We start from the raw sequence: 19988 nt of genomic DNA on the forward strand, positions 1-19988 counted from the left end.
TTTTTCATAGATTCTCATAATTGTTTTTGGGCATTCATTTTAATAAACCACCTTTATTTTCCAGATGATACGCAGGCTGCTCTCACCAAGCACTTACTGAAGACAGTGTGTACTGATATCACCAACCTCATTTTCAACTTCTTAGCTTCGGATTTAATGATGGCAGTAGACGATCCTGCAACCATTACAAGTGAAGTATGTTAGTGATTTTCTTGCCACTCTTAATGTGTTTGGTTTTGAAATCTGAGCATGTTTTATTTTCTTACATCTGAAATAGTCTAAAAGGAAAATAAAATACAAGAAAGAGGTTTAGAAAAAAAATCTATTAGATTTTTAGTTCAACTTTAGTACAAGTATATATGGTTGCTAGCAGGATTGGTAATATAACCAGTCTATTAAAAGTAGTAATGCTTAATTACTTTGGAATCAACGGTTTTATTTTTTCCTAGTTATTATTATGTCACATCCCTTTTTCCTGCTGAGTTGCAAGTCCCTTAGCATTCTGGCCAGATTCCATAACTTTGCAGTCATTTTCATTTATTGATACCATTTCATTTCAATATTTAGACTAATTCCAGGTTAGTTTTTAAAATTCTACTCTCAAACCAAATTCAAGGCACATCTCTTGCCTTCTGGCAATGTGGAGTTGTGGCTCCCAGCAGCCTAGAGGAGGAAGAAGGGTGTGGTCTGTCCCTAAGACAACTCCTCCTCCTCTTCTTCCTCATCCTTCTATATCCACTTAAAGTTGGAGATTTAGGAAAAAGGAAGGAAGCAAAAGCACCTGCATGTGACTGACTGCATATCACTGGCTTTAACCTAGGTCAGACCAAATCAGTCGCATGCTTCTGCCCTCTTGCGATTTGGCTGTTGCCACATAGGTGGCATAGGTTGCTTTGGGGGGATGTTTTTCAGCATTCTGTGATCCCTCTCATAGCAAGGACCTCCCCCTAAACCTCCAAACAGAAGTAGGTTTATTTCTCCCTCCTACCCCGGCAAGGGACTGTCCTCCGTCCCTCGTTCAGCTTGAGCAGTGAGTCCCCAACGGCCTGCACAGTCTCATGTATCCTGCCCCTGTGCCGGCCTCTGCTGGAGGAAATACGTCAGTCCTGGCCCATGCCCTTCAAGGGCTGCAGCAAGATTGGATGGCATAGGGCAGAGAGTCATTAGGTTGCCCCAGTCTCCCAAGACACACTGTAGCCTTCAGGGGCTACCAGCCAAGCCATTCCAGTAGGCCTCCTCCAGAAATTTTGCACTAGAAGGAGCCATCAGACTCTGGTCAGGAATGCCACCAAGTATCACAAGATACATCATGTGGAGAGGGGTGTGCTGAAAAGGTTCCACACACAATACATTATCACAAGCATGCATCCATGGAACAAGAACACTAGCTTATAGGCATCCTTGATCTTTATGAGTGGAGCCACCTGTCACCTGGCATTAGAGAGGGAAAAAACACTCTTCCCACCCCAACAGAAAAGAGAAGGGGTAGCCTCTTATCCCAAATTCTCTTTTTCCCATAAGATGAATGGTGCAGTCACTTGCTTTCTTGTGCACGCATGCTGTCTGTGTCTCTCCCTCTGTCATCTTCCTCTTATCCTGCTGGAGCAGATGAGGAGTAAGGCTGCATCTAGCCTCTGGCTGACTGGCTGTTGGCTAGCTCTCTAATTTGAGAATGTTTTTAGCATATTTTTATCCCTAGTTTGAGACCTAAAATTCAAGAACAAAGATAAATTCTATTCAGCATTCTATTATAGTAATAAATAAACTTTTTTGTTTTGTTTGATCTTATATAGACCACTTGTCAAAGACACAATCCCAAAAGAATGTTTTTCCTCCTATAGGTAAGAAAAAAAATATTAACTAAATTACCAGAAGAAAATAAAGTAGCTCTCTCTAAGCTCCACAGCGCTCTGAATGAGAAGGTAAGGAAGGTTTAATTCAATTTCGTTTAGATATTGAGGCTAGAATTTGTGATATTTGAGTAGATTTTTATCAGAATAATTGTAAGCTAAATATAAAACTAGTATTCTGCAGTCAGATTCATCCTCAGGAGCTGAAGGGGAGACCAGGCTGGGGCATTTCACCTGAACTCTTTAGGCCTAGGTCACCATTTCAAATTTAACGACAAAATGAGCTTTTTGAAAATTCTATTTAGGGTGTAAAATTGTAAAACAGTATTAAATGGCTGTATTTCTCTAGGCAGCCTGTTTATAAAAGTAAATCATGGTATTAAATACTTTTTCAGAGCATAGAAGACTTTCTTTCTTGTCTGGATTCTGCAGCAGAAGCTTGTGATATTATGGTGAAAAAGGGAGACAAAAAAAGGGAAAGGTAACATTGAATTAATCTGTATTATTAATAAATTCTTAGGTATGTGGTAGTTCATATCTGAAGTTGGTATCTGACTGAATCTCACGTAGAGAACTGGTATCTAAGTGGCTTCAGACCTTCAATTATGTTCAGTCTTCGTATACTTAGGTGTCCCTTCCTGGCCCATCCTGATAAGGCAGCAGAGTTCTTTAATCTCACAGCTGATCAAGCCTGGGAACTTATTAGCTTTGAGACCTTCTTTACAGGAAATCTTGTTTAAATTGATGCACTTCTGTTTGATCCCCAACAACTCAAAATAAAAAGCCTACTGTGAGTATCTCTGCTATATGGCTTTTTCTGTCATTTTCTAGCATGTTAGTTTATCCATACCATTTAGGGTTATGTGTGTCTGTATTCCGTATTTAAAAGGTCCCTTAAAATGTTTATGGAACTAGATAATTAAACTAGAGAAGCTAAAAACGAATGCAGAAGGGAAAAACTGAAATTGGTGAGAACTTGTTAAAATATGATCATGTATTTGTGTGATTTTATTTTTGTTTAGGCAGATACTGTTCCAGCATCGGCAAGCACTGGCTGAACAGCTAAAAGTCACAGAAGACCCTGCTCTCATTCTGCACCTCACATCAGTCCTGTTGTTTCAGTTCTCAACCCACAGCATGCTCCATGCACCTGGAAGATGTGTCCCACAGATCATTGCTTTTCTTAGTGGGAAAATTCCAGAGGTATTACATTTTCAGTGCACTTGAAACTTTTAAAGCTTTTAGATTCTGAATATTTTGAATGGATAGATATGAATCCTTGAGAACACTAAGACACAAAACATATTTACAGCATCTTCTTCCTTCCAAGAATGTGAACAATGAATTAGGAGATTGATTTTAAAAACTCAGCATAGGGGGCCAGCCCGGTGTCACAGCACTTAAGTTCACACGTTCTGCTTCTTGGCGGCCCGGGGTTGGCTGCTTCGGATCCCGGGTGCGGACATGGCACTGCTTGGCAAACCATGCTGTGGTAGGCGTCCCAAGTATAAAGTAGAGGAAGATGGGCACGGATGTTAGCTCAGGGCCAGTCTTCTTCAGCAAAAAGAGGAGGATTGGCAGTAGTCAGCTCGGGTCTAATCTTCCTCAAAAAATAAATAAATAAATAAAAATAAAAAATAAATAAAAACTCAGCATAGCTTAAGAAGCTTTCAGGATCCTTCAAGATCCATGGTAAGAATATTGTGAATTTGGAAATTAGCCTTTTGGAAAAGATAGACTAATGTTCAGTCTTTCATTTCAGCTTATGCAGGTTTAGCCTGTCTTTCAAGGACCAGCTCAGAAAGTCTTATCCTGCACAAATTCTTCTGAGAAACTCCTCAGCTAAAAGTAATTTGGCTTCTTTCAACTTACATATCACTTTGACTGTCTCTTTGAACCTAGCTAAGTCAACCTAGCTTAGAACCTAGCTAAGTCAACTTAGATTAAAATGATCTGTGTTCATTTTTTATCTCCCCTAAACTGTACTCCTTGAGAGCAAGGACCTTGCTAGATTCAGCTTTCTACTTATACGGCCAGTGATTTGTAAAGATGAAGACCTTCAGTGTGTATTGGTCAAACAAATCCTACTTTGTCTATTCCACAGAAAATTAAATGTTAACTTTTCTTCTCCTTTCTGTTTTCACAGGATCAGCATACTCTTTTGGTAAAGTATCAAGGTTTGGTTGTAAAGCAGTTAGTAAGCCAAAATAAGAAGACTGGGCAGGGAGATGATCCCTTGAGTGATGAGTTAGACAAAGAACAAGAAGATGTCACCAATACCACCCGGAAAGAGCTTCAAGAACTTTCTTCATCCATTAAAGACCTTGTTCTCAAGTCCAGAAAATCATCTGTGACAGAAGAGTAATGATCTTAATTTACTTATATCATATGGTAAACTTTTTCCCCCAAAGTTAAAGGTGAATTGTTACAAAAAAATATTCACTTCACAATCCTCAATCCCTATTAACAGCCCCTCCCACCCACACAATTCAGTTAAAACAGTTGTGTTGTATTCAATGTAAATCTCATAAACTTGTGAATTTTTCTAAATTGGGTTCTCTGTGGAAGATTTTTTTTTCACATTATAATTCCAAAAATTATGCATTTCAGTTTATTTTCTGCAAATGCTAAATGAAGAATAAATTTTCTGATATCTTTCATCTCTAGGAAAGGACTCATTCATTGTTATTAGATTTCCAGTGACATTATTATATTTATACACATTAGGCAGAGTCTTAAAATGTGGTCATGTTTTTAAAAAAAGAAAAACCCTTGGTGTCAAAAATGAAAATTATATATTTTATTTTAAAATTAATAGAAAATGCTTGAAACCTGAGATACAGAAATTTTCACAATATTTTCTTTATTACTAAGCTTTTGCTCTTATTTCTGGCAGATAGAGGGTCTCCCATCTCCCCCACAGAAGTGAATTTTTATGTGGTTAGGCGCTTCAGAGATGCCTTAACAGGTGCAGAAGAACGTGAGAGGGGCTCATGCATTGCTGTGCTCTCTTCTAAAACAGGATGCTAACAGGAGTGAGAGAAAAAGTGAAATTTGCTGCTAATAGTTGTAAGTCACATTTGAACATTGGAATAACTAAAAATTTAATACTTATGTTTTTCTTTAACCCAGTTTGCAGTTCTTAATTTCATTTTTTATACCAGGAGTCACTCTGGCACCAATACTTTCTTGTAGGGGCATCTGTCTATAAATGCATTTAAATCATTGGAACCTTTTTTTTTTTTTCCCAAAAATGGAAACTTGTATAAAAAAGTATTCTTGTTTTCTAAAGATTATTAGTAGTTAAAAGTAACTAAAATAGTTCCTTGGAGTAATCATTTCAAACAGATGTTTTAAGCAACAATTTTATATATCAAAAAAGGAATTTAGTGATTTTGAATATAATAGTAAATTAAATCTCAAATATTAAAAAAATACTATTTTATGTAATTCCTTTTATGGCATTTAAAACTCTGTTTCAAAATGTTTGCCTAACAAAGATCAGTCTACCTCTACTATATTTCTGGACAAAATATTAATACTGAAAGAAATTAATATAATTGCTGACTAAGCATTATTAAAGTTGGTAGGAATGTAACATAAATCTAAAAATGTTTTCCCATTGGTAATTTTCTATTAACGTATTTTCATATAGGCAAAGAAATTAAAATGACAAATCCTGTGTGACCCCACACTCCAATTAGTTATGTTTGTTTATTCAGCTTCAAAATATTGAATACCCAGCCTAATTTTTTTATTCAATCTTTGTTTTGAAACCATATTATTTATGATTCAGCAGATACCAAAGTAATCCACGTTTGTGTCAAACTAGATTATAGAATGAAGCAAATAAAATCATTCTGACTTTTTTAATTTGTGAAGATAAAAACAGAAGAGGTGATGAAGCAAATAAAAAGAAAACCATTCTGTTTTATTTTGTTTGCATTAAATTTTTTTCATTTATCAAAATAGTTCTTATTTTTCCACAGTAAATAAGAACAGTTTTTATTATTTTTGTAAATAAAATTATATAGCTGATTTTTGTATGTAAAAATCTGATTTCGTTAATAAAATAATTGTTACATGTTTATCTACTCTGATAATGGGCAGATTTAAGATTTATTTTAACTTAAAATAAAGTTGCCTGTTGTTTCTATTAAATTTCATGGTACTTTGAGGCTTCCATTATTTTAATTACTACTGCTAGGATTAATTGATGTATACATTATAGGTACTATACTTATACTTTGTAATTCTTGTTCTGAACAGTTTTAAAGGGTTTTATTATATTTTTCTTACACAAAAATAGTTCCGTAGTCCTCAGTGTCTTTTCACTCCTTGAAAGGTTGCCGTTCATGAACCATTTCACCTTGGGAAGTCATCTTCAATTAGCTAGATTTCAGCAAATGTGCAGCTGTGCTCTCTGATGTGCTGCTTCCTGCTAGTGCAGATACAGTAGGGATGGATACTTGAATAACGCGCTCAGGTATTTATGTGTTCCATCTCCAGACCATGTGTTTTTGAAGAGTCAAGGGAAACCCGCCTACTTCTGGCCATCAGAAAGATCAGGGAAGAGAAATATATCTTTCAAAATCACAGTGTATTTTCAGAAAAGACTTTAATGCCAAATTAGAACAATAAACGTAGAAGTTGCTTAACCTGAATGTAGAACCATCTTGAACTTTTTAGAGAACTTACTTTAGTCAGACCATACAGCACCAAGGATGAGGTCAAAGTGCAACAGTGATCTGACGTATAGTGTGGCCTGTAGATTGAGAGGAAACAGTTCATTGCTTCCTCAGAAAGGCCGCTCGACCAGGGCAAATGGGATTTTTTCTATCAAGAACTAACTTATATGACTTGGGTAGAGGGTGGGGATGTTGGAAGGTTTGCTTTCTTTGACTAATACCACCGAAGCCTTTACCCCAGCGTGTATGGGAAATGAGATAAAAACAGATATATAGACTCACCTGGGATGTACATTTTCTACAGATATCTGGGAGCACTATTAAAGTGGCTTTTTAAATGGCTTTTTTACACAAGTTGCTCTACCTTGAAGGCCACACTAAACAAACAAAAGAATAAACAGAATCCAGGAGAGACTTCTTCTAAACTGTCTAAGAAAGACACTGAACTTTAGGCTTTCAGAAACACAGTGTTTATTCCATTTACATCACAAAAAAGGGAATACCTAACTACTTTAAAGATGTATTAAATTTTCGTAAGTTCCCCGTGTTGTGTTTTATTATTTGCTTTACCAGCCTTGCCTCTAACTGCACCTCTGTCCCTCTCCAGTGATTAGTAGTAAGCCCTCCCCTGGATGTGTGTGTGAAGAGCAGGGAGGAAGGGATTATGTTGTGATGTGAACACTGAAAGGGAGGACATGGGGAATGTAAATCCTTGGCTCAACAATGTCCTGAATCCCATATGACAGTTAACTACTAGGAATACAAATGTCTATCTTGCTTTTAAGGAGATGGCAAGAATCAACAATTATAGTTCAGTATAGTGTTTTGAGAGAAGTAAGCAGAGGATGCTATGGGAGAAGAAGTGAAAGGCAAACTGTCTTAGCCAGGAGGGGAATTGAACAGGCTGAAGATGACCTGTACTGAATGCTGAAAGAAAGAGGACTGGCCTGGTGAAAATAGGGGAAGGGGAATTGGCTGTTTCTGGGCAGAGAAAAGGAGATTCAGAAGTACCAAGACATGAATTAACATGAAATAATGAGGCTTGTGGGAAACCCTGAAGTATGAGAAATAAGAATAATGGACTGGGGAAGGAGTTTACCAGAAGTAAAAGAACATGTACAATGCATCTTGCACAGAAAGGAAGCAATTTTCTAGACTCTGAAATATTTTTGTTTATTCAGTTGCTAGTCCTCCAAAGAAAAACTCTTTATCTGGCTAGTCAAGCTAAGACAAAGGTCGCAAAGATTTTCTTTTGTTTCTTGTTAGTCCATGTAAAGAAGAAAGAGTATTTTATCAAATTGTTTTTTCTACTGAGCTTGCCTTTAGTCACCTAAAATGTAACGTTTAACTTAAATCTGTTATAAAGACTTAACAGGTTGGATAATTGCTTGAAGGCACGACAACAAGGTTAGTATAGAATATATAGTTGTTTAAAAATATCTAATAAACATAAATGAACTTTTAAAATAAGTGTTCTCTGCTTTTCTCCGTTCCTCTTTCCCACCTAAATTTGAGTCCTTGTGATTCATACATTATAAATGCTCAGGGTAGTTTTTTGTTTTGAAGAAGAAAAATCAGAGAGAGAAAAATTGGGAGCAGTGTTTCATAATATATTGCAACTATTCACAGCTGCTTGAAAAATATTTAATTGATTTGGAAAGTCACAGTATATTAAGTAAAAGAGATACAGAACTATGTACAATGTGGTCTTGTTTATATAACTATATTTGTTTAAATACATTTGTTTAAACTTGTTTATTATATAGCTATAACTATAGAAACATTTGCATAAGAACATTCGCATAAACATTTCCCCCTGTAGTTATATGCATGCATACATAATATTCTAAAGAGATTTGGGTGAAGATTTGGGCTGTGGCTGTCTCTTGGATTGCAAGTCATTTTAAGTTTTCTTTATTTTTTCAATTGTTATTCCAGATTTTCTGCAAGAAGCATGTATTTTATAATTCAATAAACTGATATTTTTAAATAAATATTGTTTTACAATGATGTAGAGAAATGATAGAAGGGGACCAGACTGAGGTAGATGCCAGTTGTTTTATGACTGATAGAGTAATCCAAATGAGAAATGTGGGGACCAGAATGCAGGGATGATGACAGATTTAAGAGAGATTTAACAAAGCAGAACCAACAGAAGTTGGAGATGTGGATGCATGATAGGGAGGGTAGAGAATAAGTGCGGCAAGGGAGTACTCTAAGATGACGGGTTGAATGATTGTGCCCTGAACAGGAAATACAGCTGACTAACAGGTTTGGAGAGAGAAGTCGAAGAGGTTTTTTTGGGACTGTTGGGTTTGAGATGCCTGGGGACCTCTAAACAAGCAGGGTCGGTAGACTACAGGATACAGGTCTGGAAACAGTGATAACAGTTGAGAACACAGGTTTGGGAGCCATGATATATAATTGTTAATTGTTTTTATAAGGAATCCCATGGATGGTGTACAGAGAAGTACTCTGAAATGAGGAGGAAGCTCCAGGAAAGGGTGAGGATGCTAAGAGCAAGGAGGAAATTAGAGAGAGTGTAACTTAGAGAAACCAAGGGAAGAGAATTTCAAAAGGAAATAGACATGGCCAAAGATGAGAAATTTCAGGTAAGATTAAAGACAGTGCTCTTTGGGTTACTATTTAAGATCTTGTATGAGCTTAGTGAAGGGTTTTTGGTGGAGTGCTTCAAGTGGAAGGCAGATTGCAAGTTTGAGGAGGGCACAGGAAGATCAGAAGTTGAATCAGTGAATGTCGATTACCCTCTCAGGAAGCACAGGTTTTGTAAACGAAGAGTGGCGTCCCATAACTACACAGGGACATAGACAACTTTATATCTCCAAGACTCCGCTTCCTCATGGATAAAAGGAGGAAAATAATGCCCGTCTAGCAGTGGTGTCATGAGGATTAAAATCTGTTACTAACTAAATGTGCTTATGTCCTTTCACTGAATCAATTTGTTGTTCTAATCACCGTGTTTTCATTTTCATAATATCTTAAGCATCAAAGTCAGGTGAATAACAGAAGCATGGAGTTGATTGACTTTGCATTTCCCTAGCTCAAGTTTTTTGGTTGTACACACTTGAGTTTGACCTCAGAAAATATTAATATATCATTCCTTTAGCACTTAGAACAAGGACAGTTTAAGTTTGGTCTGGGCATAATTGGAGGCAGAACGTTTCTTGTCACCTCACCTTACAAACCAAAGAAATGGCCTAAAATGGAGATTCTAGGAGCAAGTGTCACTTGCTTTGTGGATCATCTTGACCCACTGAGAATTCCTGTTGTGGATTAGTTCAATATTCAAACATTTCTTTAGCTCCAACTTTTGAAATCTCTAGCCACTTTTCATGTTTTAAATTGAAGATTTCAAGGGAGCAGATGAGTCTGTGCTTAAATGAAGTCACATAGCCGTGGATGTGACGTAATAATTGTTGCCAGCTCATAGGGACATAGGAAGAAGCAGGAAATGCTCAGTCCACACAGCAGGTGCAGGAAGCAGGTAACTACCTTGATTTATTCTAGACAAATCCAAGACTCACATTCCCCAAGAAGGCAGTGATAGAGGCTACAACCCAGGGCTCCTCGCTCAAGCTGCCAAAAGCTCTACAGGTGAGCACATGCGGCCTCATCTCTTTACAGATAGGTCAACAGAAAAGCTCTGTAGTTCAACCTCACCTAAAAAAGGGTTCTGACAGTCACCAGAAAACCAAGAAAACAAAAACAGCTTAATCAAGGAAACAGAAAATACATCATCCTTTTAGTGATTTTTTAAAATTTTTTAAATATGCCCTTAATAAGTTAGCCTAGGCAGTGGAAATTTCTCAAGTATGAGAGAGTCTGTATGTGCACTTTGTATTTTAAACTTTTTGGAGCTTATCCAGATATTTCAAATACTAATCCTAGCAGGATTTCCCTTTAAGGATGTCCTTCAGAGAATTCGTTACTTGTAATTTTAAGGAAAAATTGACAAAGAGTGCTTTTCAGTCCAGTAGGAGTCAGCTATGTGCATGTCATAAGACTCGGAGGAAATACACTCACCCTGCTATTTTCTTCCACAAAGCTGAAAAAGCTGCAATTGAGAGGGACGCTCTGGTGGCCCATTCTGTTCCTTCTGGAGTTGACTTACAATTGTGTTGGAGGGAAAAAATCATATAGTCTCTTTTCACACTGTTTAAATCACAGGAAGAAGCAGCTTTAAGAAAAAGTAAGTTTTGTTTTCCTTGTTTCCTTTGTGTTTTTTTATGTGGTATTTTTGCTTCTTTGTTTTTTTTTTTTTTAAGTAAAAGAGATTCTTATAAGCTTACTAGTGACTTCTTAAGAGAAAACTTGTACCTGGCAAATAGGTATGTATCTTGAAGTTTCTTAGAAGCTTTTCAAAAACCATTTGAGCCAACAGTTATTGTTTTATACACTGAACTTTTCAGATATCTTATTTCGATGATATGCATGTGGAGGCAATATAGTGGCCACGTAACTCTTTGGAGCTGCCGCCTGAGTACTGAAAATGGTCTTTATACGTGGGACATAGCCTCATTGTCATAAAAAATGGTGACAGGATTCTGGGATTTTTTTTGGTTTAATTTATTTGAATGACTAACGTTATCCCTGAGGGTATTATATGAATGGATTTATATATCCAGAGCACAATTTCAAGTCATTTACAGATTTTAAGTGAGTTAGTGAGTGTATAATATGCTACGTGAATCTAAAGCATTGCCTCTTGAAACTGAGAGCGTTACTCAAGCAAAAGCGTGCATGCCATATGTGTTTATGCTTCCTCTCTCACTATTTTAGTCAGACCTTCCTTGGTGTCTGTCATCCATTTGAAATCCAAATGCGACTCCTCAGCTGTCAATTTGAGTTTCAGAAATGTGGTAACTAAAAAGAATCATTAATAAAATCTGTAATTCTTATAAATAAAATCTAAGAAAATCCTCATCATTTTAGCCGTCATTTCACATCTACAATACTGTCATGTATAAATTCTAGCATTTTTATTAGCAAAACATATGGATTAAAAATTAACACAAATATTGCAAACATATGTACCATACAAGATATTTCTTAACATATTTGTTATGATATATGCCTAAAGCCATAATCCAAACTGCTTAATGGGGAGGGTAAACTCTGATGTCTTTTTTCTACTCTTGTTCTATTTATTCCCACATATTATCATTAGTTGCCAATTCTGGGACCATTCTTCCTAAGCAAGAGCAGCAGATTTGTGTTCTAATGTAACATCACCTCACTGACCAGTTTACCTCTTATTTTTGTTATATTTGCCATCAACATTTTGAGTAAAGCTAGATTAATTTGCGTTCCTCAGGCAAGCCTAGTAGCTTTCTACTATAATATTGGAAATAAATGTTTGTCTAAAACACATTGGAGAAGCTTTGATTTATTTTTTGTGTTTTCAGTCAAGGAAACATGATCTCCTTAGAATTGAAAACAAAATACTTGGGTTCACATAGGAAGTTCTGAGTCAGATGTGAATTCAACAAACTTGTGTTTCCGTGTTCCTGTAGTTGTCTTTTTTCCTTCTGGTTGTCATCATTTTTCTTGGTTACCTTTTGGTACCCTGTAAGGAGCTGTGGAGAGGAGGAGGGGAAGGAGGAGGACTCTTTCCTGCCGTGACACCTCGAATCACTCCAAAATGATCAGTGTGAACGTTTATCTCCACATCAGACTACTTTGGGATCACAGAGCCCCTTAAGAATCTGATGGAATCAGTGGACCTTCTTCTCAGATTGCACATAGATATTCCAATGGCATTTCTGGGGTCGATGGACTCCCAAAGTCTGTCCTTGAGTCTTCTCTGGGGTCCTGATTATGAACTGCTGTTCTCCATGAAGCTGTAGACCTCAGCTTCAGACATACCCTGGGGCCAGTGAGTTTACCAAAGCTTTAAAGGGCTTAGGGTGGAAGTTTGCCTGAACTGTCTCTAAACTGCCTCACCTGAGGAGAGAGAAGACTAAGGCCAGGACTTTAGCTGAAGATGAAGTTTAAGGGTTAATTTTCAAAGCAGGTGCTTAGTTAATTCGTGGCAGTGTGTCATGGAAATAAAAGTAGAAGATTCAAGTAGCAGAACAGCTCCTTTTGTGGAAAGCAAGGCTTAGACCGGAACGGTGATAAGATTAAGCCTCCAAAGACCCCAGAATGTGGAACAGATGACTGCAGTGGGGTCTTCCTGTTTCTCTAGCCCTCCTCCCAAATCCCCATCCCGACCTATTGGTAGATTGGAACATAAAAGGCAAAATCTAAACTAGTACCCACTATCTCATACCCTCCACTTCAGGGATGACAGTCTTTAATTTTTCCTCCTTTATTAGCTCCTTGCATGAGCATTTAAACACGCTCAAGTTTTCCATCTTAAAAAGTTTTTCCTTTATTACTGAGCTCCTCCAGTTACCCTCATTCCTCAGCTTCATAGATCAATCTCTTGAAAGAACTATCTACACTCTATTAAGAATCTCTCCCTCCTTAGCTCCCACTTCTCAATCTATCGCAGTCTGGCTTTAGTCCTCATCAGTTTTCCCCAGCGCTTACTGAGGGTATCAATCACAGCACAGTGCTAAATCCAGCAGAACATTTCTCATTCTCTATCTACTTGGAGTCTCAAAAGCATTTTATCCTATTCTCCATTTTCCCCATCTTGAAACACTCTCACCCAGGGCTTCCATGAGAGCAAACTCCTGGTTTTCCTCCCACCTCTGAGACCACTGTTCTCAGTGTGCTTTGCAGATTCCTCTTCCCCTACCCCATATCTTAGACTCCTGCTCTCTCTGTAGGCAATTTCACTGCTTCAATTATCATCTATTCTATGTGCTTACAAATCCAAAATCTGTCTCTCTAGCTAAGATGTCTTTTCTGAGCTACAGACAGATGTGTGCAATTGTCTGCTGAATACAGGACTGCCTAGAGCCAGCTTGGACCACAGCAAATACAACGCAGGAGTGGGGAGGGGTGTCAGAGGCAAACTAGGTGAAAATTTTGATATAGAATTGGCCCTAGGACCCCTTCCAACATGCGCAAGTAATTTATATGGTTTCCCTGCCCCACGTCTTTGGCCCCAGCTGAACAGATCTATTTGACTGTCAGACAGTCCTCTCGAATCTCATTTCAATCTAAAAGTAAATTCATCATTTCCCTCTCCCTACTCCCCACCTTCCTACCCAAAGAATCTCTAAGTTCTATCAGTGCTACCTCATACATTCACCTACTTCTCTCCTTTCTCACTGCCACAACTCTATTTCAAGCTGCCATCATTTTTTATGTGGTCGACAGCAGTCCTTTCATTCATCTCCCTGACTCCAGAGTTGCCATCTTCAACTGCATTTTCCATAGTGAAGCCAGAGGGGTTGACCTAAAACAACTGGTCTAAAAACAATTTGATTTTGCCAGTCTCTCACTTCAGACCTTTCCCTGACTTCCACTGGCCTGAAGATCATGTCCAGATTCCTTCTCAAGGTTAAAGAGAGGCAATAGAGTGTAGTGGATCACAGCAGATCTCCTCAAACTTTAAGGGGCTCAGGAACCACCTCTGGGTCTTTGTTAAAATGCAGATTCTGGTTCTGTAGGTCTGGGTTGGTGCCTGACTTTTCGCATTTCTAACAAGCTCCCAGGTGATTCTGATACTATCAGTTCATGGCCATACTTTTCGTGCCAGACTAGCTGGAGCTCAAGTCTCAGCTGCGTCACTCACTAGGTCTGTAAACTTAGAGAAGTCACTTAGCCTCTATATGTCTCATTTTCCTTGTAAACAAAATGGAGATCATGATGGTGTACCTTTTCCTTAGGTTTGTTATGAGGAAAAAATATGTGGTATAAAATTACTTGCAACAGTGCCTGGCACAGAATAGGTGTTAAGTGCTGGTTGTTGTTATTACTAGTCAAGACCCTGAATAATTTAGCCTCTACATTCTTCTCCAAACCAATTTTTACTACAGCACTGATACACCTGCACGCACGTGCACATGCGCGCGTGCGTGCACACACACACACACACTACTGCTGAGTCATGCTGAATGACTTTCAGGAAATTAAGAGCAGGGCAAATGCCTCTTTTCAGCCAGGCCTCCACAGACACTTTTTCTCGGAGCACTCTGCATGCAGACCTGACTCCCCTCAGCCACCCTTATCTTTTAGATCTTATCTCACATGCTGCATCCTCTGGGAAGTACTTACAGACCACCCTGAACCCATGTCCATGTTTGGTACCGCTTTTGCATATTCTCATACTACCAATGTGCCCTCTTGGGCTCACATTATAATCTCATTTACTTGTCTGTATCTCTTATAAGACTACATGCTCCCTTAGAGCAAGGGGCTGTGGCAATTACCATTGAATTTCTAGCATCCCACACACTCTTTTGCAGGTTGTAGGTGATCAGTAAACGATGAATGCATTTTATAGACAGATTTTCAAAGACCTGTCAAATGAGACAAGAAACAGAAAGCTTTAAGATCTGTTTTGAGAAAAGAGAAATATGGATACAATAGAATGAACTTCCCTCCAAATGCTGCCTCTAGATTGGATTGTTAAACCACTGGAAAGGAAACGAAAAAATTTTTAGTTCGTTAAATAGAGCCAGGCCTGATGGCCTAGTGGTTAAAGTTCAGCGCTCTCACTGCTTCTGTGACCTGGGTTCATTTCCTGGTTGCAGAACCACACCACCAGTCTGTCAGTTGCCGTGCTGTGGTGGCAGTTCACTCAGAAGAACTAGAAGGACTTACAACTGGATATACAACCATGCACTGGGGCTTTGAGGAGGGGACAAAGAAGAAGAAGATTGGCAACAGATGTTAGCTCAGGGCGAATTTTTCCCTGCCAAGAAAAAAAATAATTAAATTCATTAAATAAATAAACAAGGCTAGAAAGGCAATGCAAGAGTGATAGTGTGATATAGAGAAGAAAGTCAAGACTCTGAAGTCTGGTCCATGTTGAGTCCTCTGTGAACTGGGAAAAATTAATTTGCCTCCCTCCCTTAAAGATGGAATAAACACACCCATCCTGTAGAATTTTGTATTAGTGTAATGGTAACAGGAATCACTTTTATTTTTATTTCTTCTCAAATTCTTCTGTTACGATCCTGTTGCTACTGGCCCTTAAACCCATCTCACTTGACTCTTAGCAAAGCTTTGAGATATTCCTTTGCTAATTCATTTTGCTAGATATGCGCTTGCCAAACGGATCCTGAGTTTTATTTTTCAGTAGATCATTTTGATGTATCAGATGCTCCCCAAACATATTTAAGAATTCACTTTTTGATTTTATTTCCAATTTAATTCAATTATAGAACTCAAGATGGTGGGGAGATGGGCTTTTGTGTTTCTCGTTTTCCAGCTTCACTCTGTTCTCTAATGATTTCTTACAGTTGTTCATAAGACAATTTCAATAACGTGTCATGGTCATGTAACTCCTAATACTTTTTAAAAGAGTATTAGTAGTTATCCTGATCACAGTATCAAACTATTTATCTTTTGTTTGACAAAGCCCAAAAGTCATACATACAGGTAATTCGTTTACTCATATATTCACTCATTCATTCAACAAGTTGATCAAGTCAATATAGTATCAACAGAAAAACTGGTGAAGGTGTTCAGTCTTCTTTACATCATGAATCTCTACATTGTGCTGATGACCATTTCATGAAGCTCCTGGAAACAAGGAGTTGTCTATCACAAATTTTGACCAAATGCTCTCTGTATAGAAATAACAATGCTTCAATTTTGTGTAAAATTTTTTCTTCATGTAAAGATCAACACTTCTTTAGCAGAATCATGGGTATAATTTGCATGCAGGAAAAAAAAAGCATCTGACACCAAGCTGCCATGCTACCTAAATGAAGTAAGACTTAATTTTTAAAAATGATTTTCGATCTTATAATTACATTAACTCTATTAATTCGTTCTCTTTAACAATTTTATAGTTATACTATCACAGAAGATTCTAATCTTTGAGAATTTTTTAAAAAATTAAACAATGTACTCAAATTTTGTTCAGTATTTTATTTTTCCTTATTATCAAATTGACACATTATACATTGTACAATTTAGAAAGTACTGAGAAGAAAAATGTTTAAAAAATTTTATAACTTCAATCAAGAGGCTTAACATTTGAGCATATTTTCTTCTAAACTTGTTTTCTACTCTTTAAAAGTGTTTGTGTAGTTGAGATCACACTGATTATTCACTTCATACTCCTTTTTTTTTACTTAAAGCAAATCAGAAGCATTATGTCATGTCATTGAATACTTTTCCAAACACCATGTTAATGATTTCTAGCATTATTTTTAGTCATTTAGTAAATAATTTTATATTCTTTGAAGCAGTGTGTAGAAGTCCTTTTCAAGTCCTAGTTAAACTTGAGCATAATTTAAAAAACACTCAACACTCAACAAAATACAACTAAAAAACACAAAATGTACTTCCAAACTTTAGATCAGGAGTCAGTAAGTGTTTTTGTAAAGGACCAGATCATAAATATTTTAGGCTTCAATACTACTCAACTCTGCTGTGGTGGTTTGAAAGCAGCCACAGACTTTATGTAAATGAAAGAGTATGGCTATGTTCCAATAAAGCTTTATTTACGGACACTGAAATTTTAATTTCATATAGTTTCACATGTCAAAAAATTTTTCTTCTTCTGATATTTTTTTAATCAATTTAAAATATATAAGCTATGTTTGGATCTCAGGCCATACACACACAGGCTGTGACTAAATTTCGGTCCTTAGGGTGTAGTTGGCAACCTCTGCTCTACAGCCTGCTTCCAAGAACCCTGGCTTTGCTAGGTTTGAGAAACTTCTCTGAGCATATGCATATGTATATATTCTTAAGAAGAAGTAAATAGCTTTCATTAGTTGCTAAATAAAGTCTTAAACCAAAAATGTTTAAGAACCACTGTTCTAGATAATATACATGAAAGCACTTTGTAAACAATAAATCATTATTAAAATACATATTGGTACTTCATTTATGATATTATTTGCTTAGACACCAAATGATCTGAAAAAAATATATAATAGGAATAAACGTATGCCATTATCAGAATTCCACCTGGGAAACTGATACTCAAAATCCAAAAATCTTGTAAACTACAACCTAAAGAGGAAATAGATGTCAAATTCCCAAACACATTTAAAACAGGAATTAACAGTTATTTAGATCAAGGTTATTAGAATATTTCTTGTTTTGTTTGTTTTTTGACTGAGCTGAGAGTTTAGAAATAATGCTATTCGTTCCTTCATTTTGTTTTTTGTTAAATTTTAAACTACAAAGGCTGCATAAAGCAAAAATCCTAACTTAACACCCTGGTTAATAGAAGCTAGTATATATATTATTCTCTCTTTTTCTTCTCCTCTCCCCTCACATACACATACACACACAATATAACAGACATAATAATAAAACCGCCTTTATTGTGACATCTGTATGGATTTGAAATTTTCATTTAATCACGTGCCTCACTTTCAGAGTTTTTAAGAAATTGTGAAATAGACACAGGTGTTACATATGAGATCAAGTCATTACCAATTTTATTATTGTTAAAGCTGGGTTGGAAAACAAAGCTTTTTCCAAAGACCGCCCCTCCCAGCCTGCATTGCGCTTTCCCAGTGTGGGTAGAGAACTTGGACTCCCTCCCTCAGTGCTCCCTCACCAGGCTGGGCAGCTGCAGTGGGCTCCCTCCAGGGAGGGGAGCACGGTTCAGGCCTGCACACTGGTGGTTCCCACCGGAGCGAGGAGGAGAGGCACCTGAGAGGCCCCTTTGTCCAGTTACTTATCAGTTAAATCACTCCCCAAGTGGAGTAGAATCAGGGAGCCAGGGGAGGGATGCTTTATCCCCACACTTTCAAAAAGAGAGAAATTCCTTTAAATGACAAGCATAGAAACCTGGAAGAATGAGAAATACTTTCGTACGATTTTTAATTCAAAAAAGCACTCCTGGTTTCTTATAAATTTAAGTCATCAATTTAAATTGTTGAAATGCTAAGGAAGAGAAATTTTTAGTTGACAGCATTATGTCACAGACCTGCTTTTACAGTGTGGTCTTCCTTTGGCCAAGAAGAAAACAGCGGGCTAAATATATTCATACCAATGTGTAGCTGAGTTTTTAAAGTTCTGACATGTAAAAATACTTCATTTCATATGTGACCTTTCTATTATCCACATATGGACGTAATGCTGCCCTTCAGGTATGGTCCATCTGGCATTTCCAGCAGTACTCTCTGGATGTAGTCCACACCTCTTGGCATGCTGCTTCTCTACCTCAACTGTGTGGACCCCCCCACACACTGCTTAGGAACCTTCCCGCACCTTTTCTTAGAGACTGGCTTTTATTCAATATTCAAGTTACAGCTCTAGAAGAAGCTTTACCTGAAATTTTCTAGAAATTTCCAGAGCACCTTGTGCATACGTCCAAGCATTTCCACATGTCCTCTCTCCTTCCTTCCCTCAGTTCCTTCCATCCACGGTATTTACTGAGTGCTCAGCACATGCTGGTAATATGCTGGACACCAGGAGTCTGGTGGCAACATAGCATCTGTCCCACCTGAAGCTTACTGTTGAGCATTCACTAGGACTAAAGTGTACTGGGTGTTCAAAAGAACCGAGAGCCATGAGAACTTACAGCTAGGGTCCCGATCTGGTGGCAGAGTGATGGAGTGAAGAAATCATTTGTGAGTCTTTCTCGCACGCCAGCATGGAAGCTTTTCACGGGTAGAGAACTGGCCTTACCTGCCATGCTCCAGGAATGGCCCAGAGTTGGCACTCAAGAGCTCTTTGTGAAACCTACAGAACTAAAGTACACTGTGCTCAGAGAGCTGTTTGCTATTGTTGGGTCTGAAAGTGAAAGAGCCAGATCAAGGCAGACGCCAGATTGTCAAAGGTCTGAAATACCACGCTAAAGAACTTGGCCTATGAAGGTCACAGAAAGTAGTGTGATTCAAAGACAAGGCTGGCTCTGGGTCAGCCTTTTTATGTATAAAATGGGAGGGAAGTGACTGTGTCTCTCTCAACCTTCAGCATTCCGAGGCCCAACATCTGACTTCTTCCTTCTTGCATTCAGTCAACACATATTTGTGCCAGGCTGTTTTAAGTGCCAGGGACACAGCCCCGAACAAGGCAGGAGAGGTCTCGGGTCCTGTTTGTGTGACACATGGGCATGCCTTAAAAATTCACACATTGAGTGATATTTACGGTGAAAATGAAACTAGCACTAAATTGGAACCAACATTTGTCAACTAATACTGTGGACATTTGGTTTTCAAGGGAATAATAACAGATTTTCCCCTTTACTTTACACACAGAATTAGCATAAACAACCTGAGGTTAACAGGTTTTATTTCCAAAGCTGTGAACCCACGGCTGCCGAGTGAAGACTGTACCTGGGCTACAATCATTTTCCTTTGACAGATGCTGAGAATCAACTTTGCTTAAATCT

General features: G+C 37.8%; 2 protein-coding genes across 7 annotated transcripts in view; both read left to right on the forward strand.

Annotated features, from left to right (window-relative positions):
* UFL1 (UFM1 specific ligase 1) overlaps window positions 1–4349 on the forward strand; it is a 30757-nt gene extending 26408 nt beyond the window's left edge. The window contains 5 exon segments of the mRNA NM_001309224.1: window positions 65–195; window positions 1842–1922; window positions 2246–2331; window positions 2873–3053; window positions 3997–4349. Coding sequence (NP_001296153.1) covers window positions 65–195; window positions 1842–1922; window positions 2246–2331; window positions 2873–3053; window positions 3997–4215 — 698 coding nt within the window. The 3' untranslated portion in view covers window positions 4216–4349.
* A 5636-nt stretch (window positions 4350–9985) lies between these two features.
* FHL5 (four and a half LIM domains 5) overlaps window positions 9986–19988 on the forward strand; it is a 40900-nt gene continuing 30897 nt past the window's right edge. The window contains exons 1-2 of one of the 6 annotated variants that reach the window (XM_005596838.4): window positions 9986–10153; window positions 10605–10748. The gene's annotated coding sequence lies outside the window, so the exon portion shown is untranslated. The remainder of the gene's footprint in view (window positions 10154–10604; window positions 10749–19988) is intronic. The other 5 variants (XM_070223569.1, XR_011422102.1, XM_070223567.1 and 2 more) reach the window with 5 other exon arrangements.

The sequence above is a fragment of the Equus caballus genome, chromosome 10, assembly GCF_041296265.1.
Source record: "Equus caballus isolate H_3958 breed thoroughbred chromosome 10, TB-T2T, whole genome shotgun sequence".
Classification (NCBI taxonomy): Eukaryota; Metazoa; Chordata; class Mammalia; order Perissodactyla; family Equidae; genus Equus; species Equus caballus.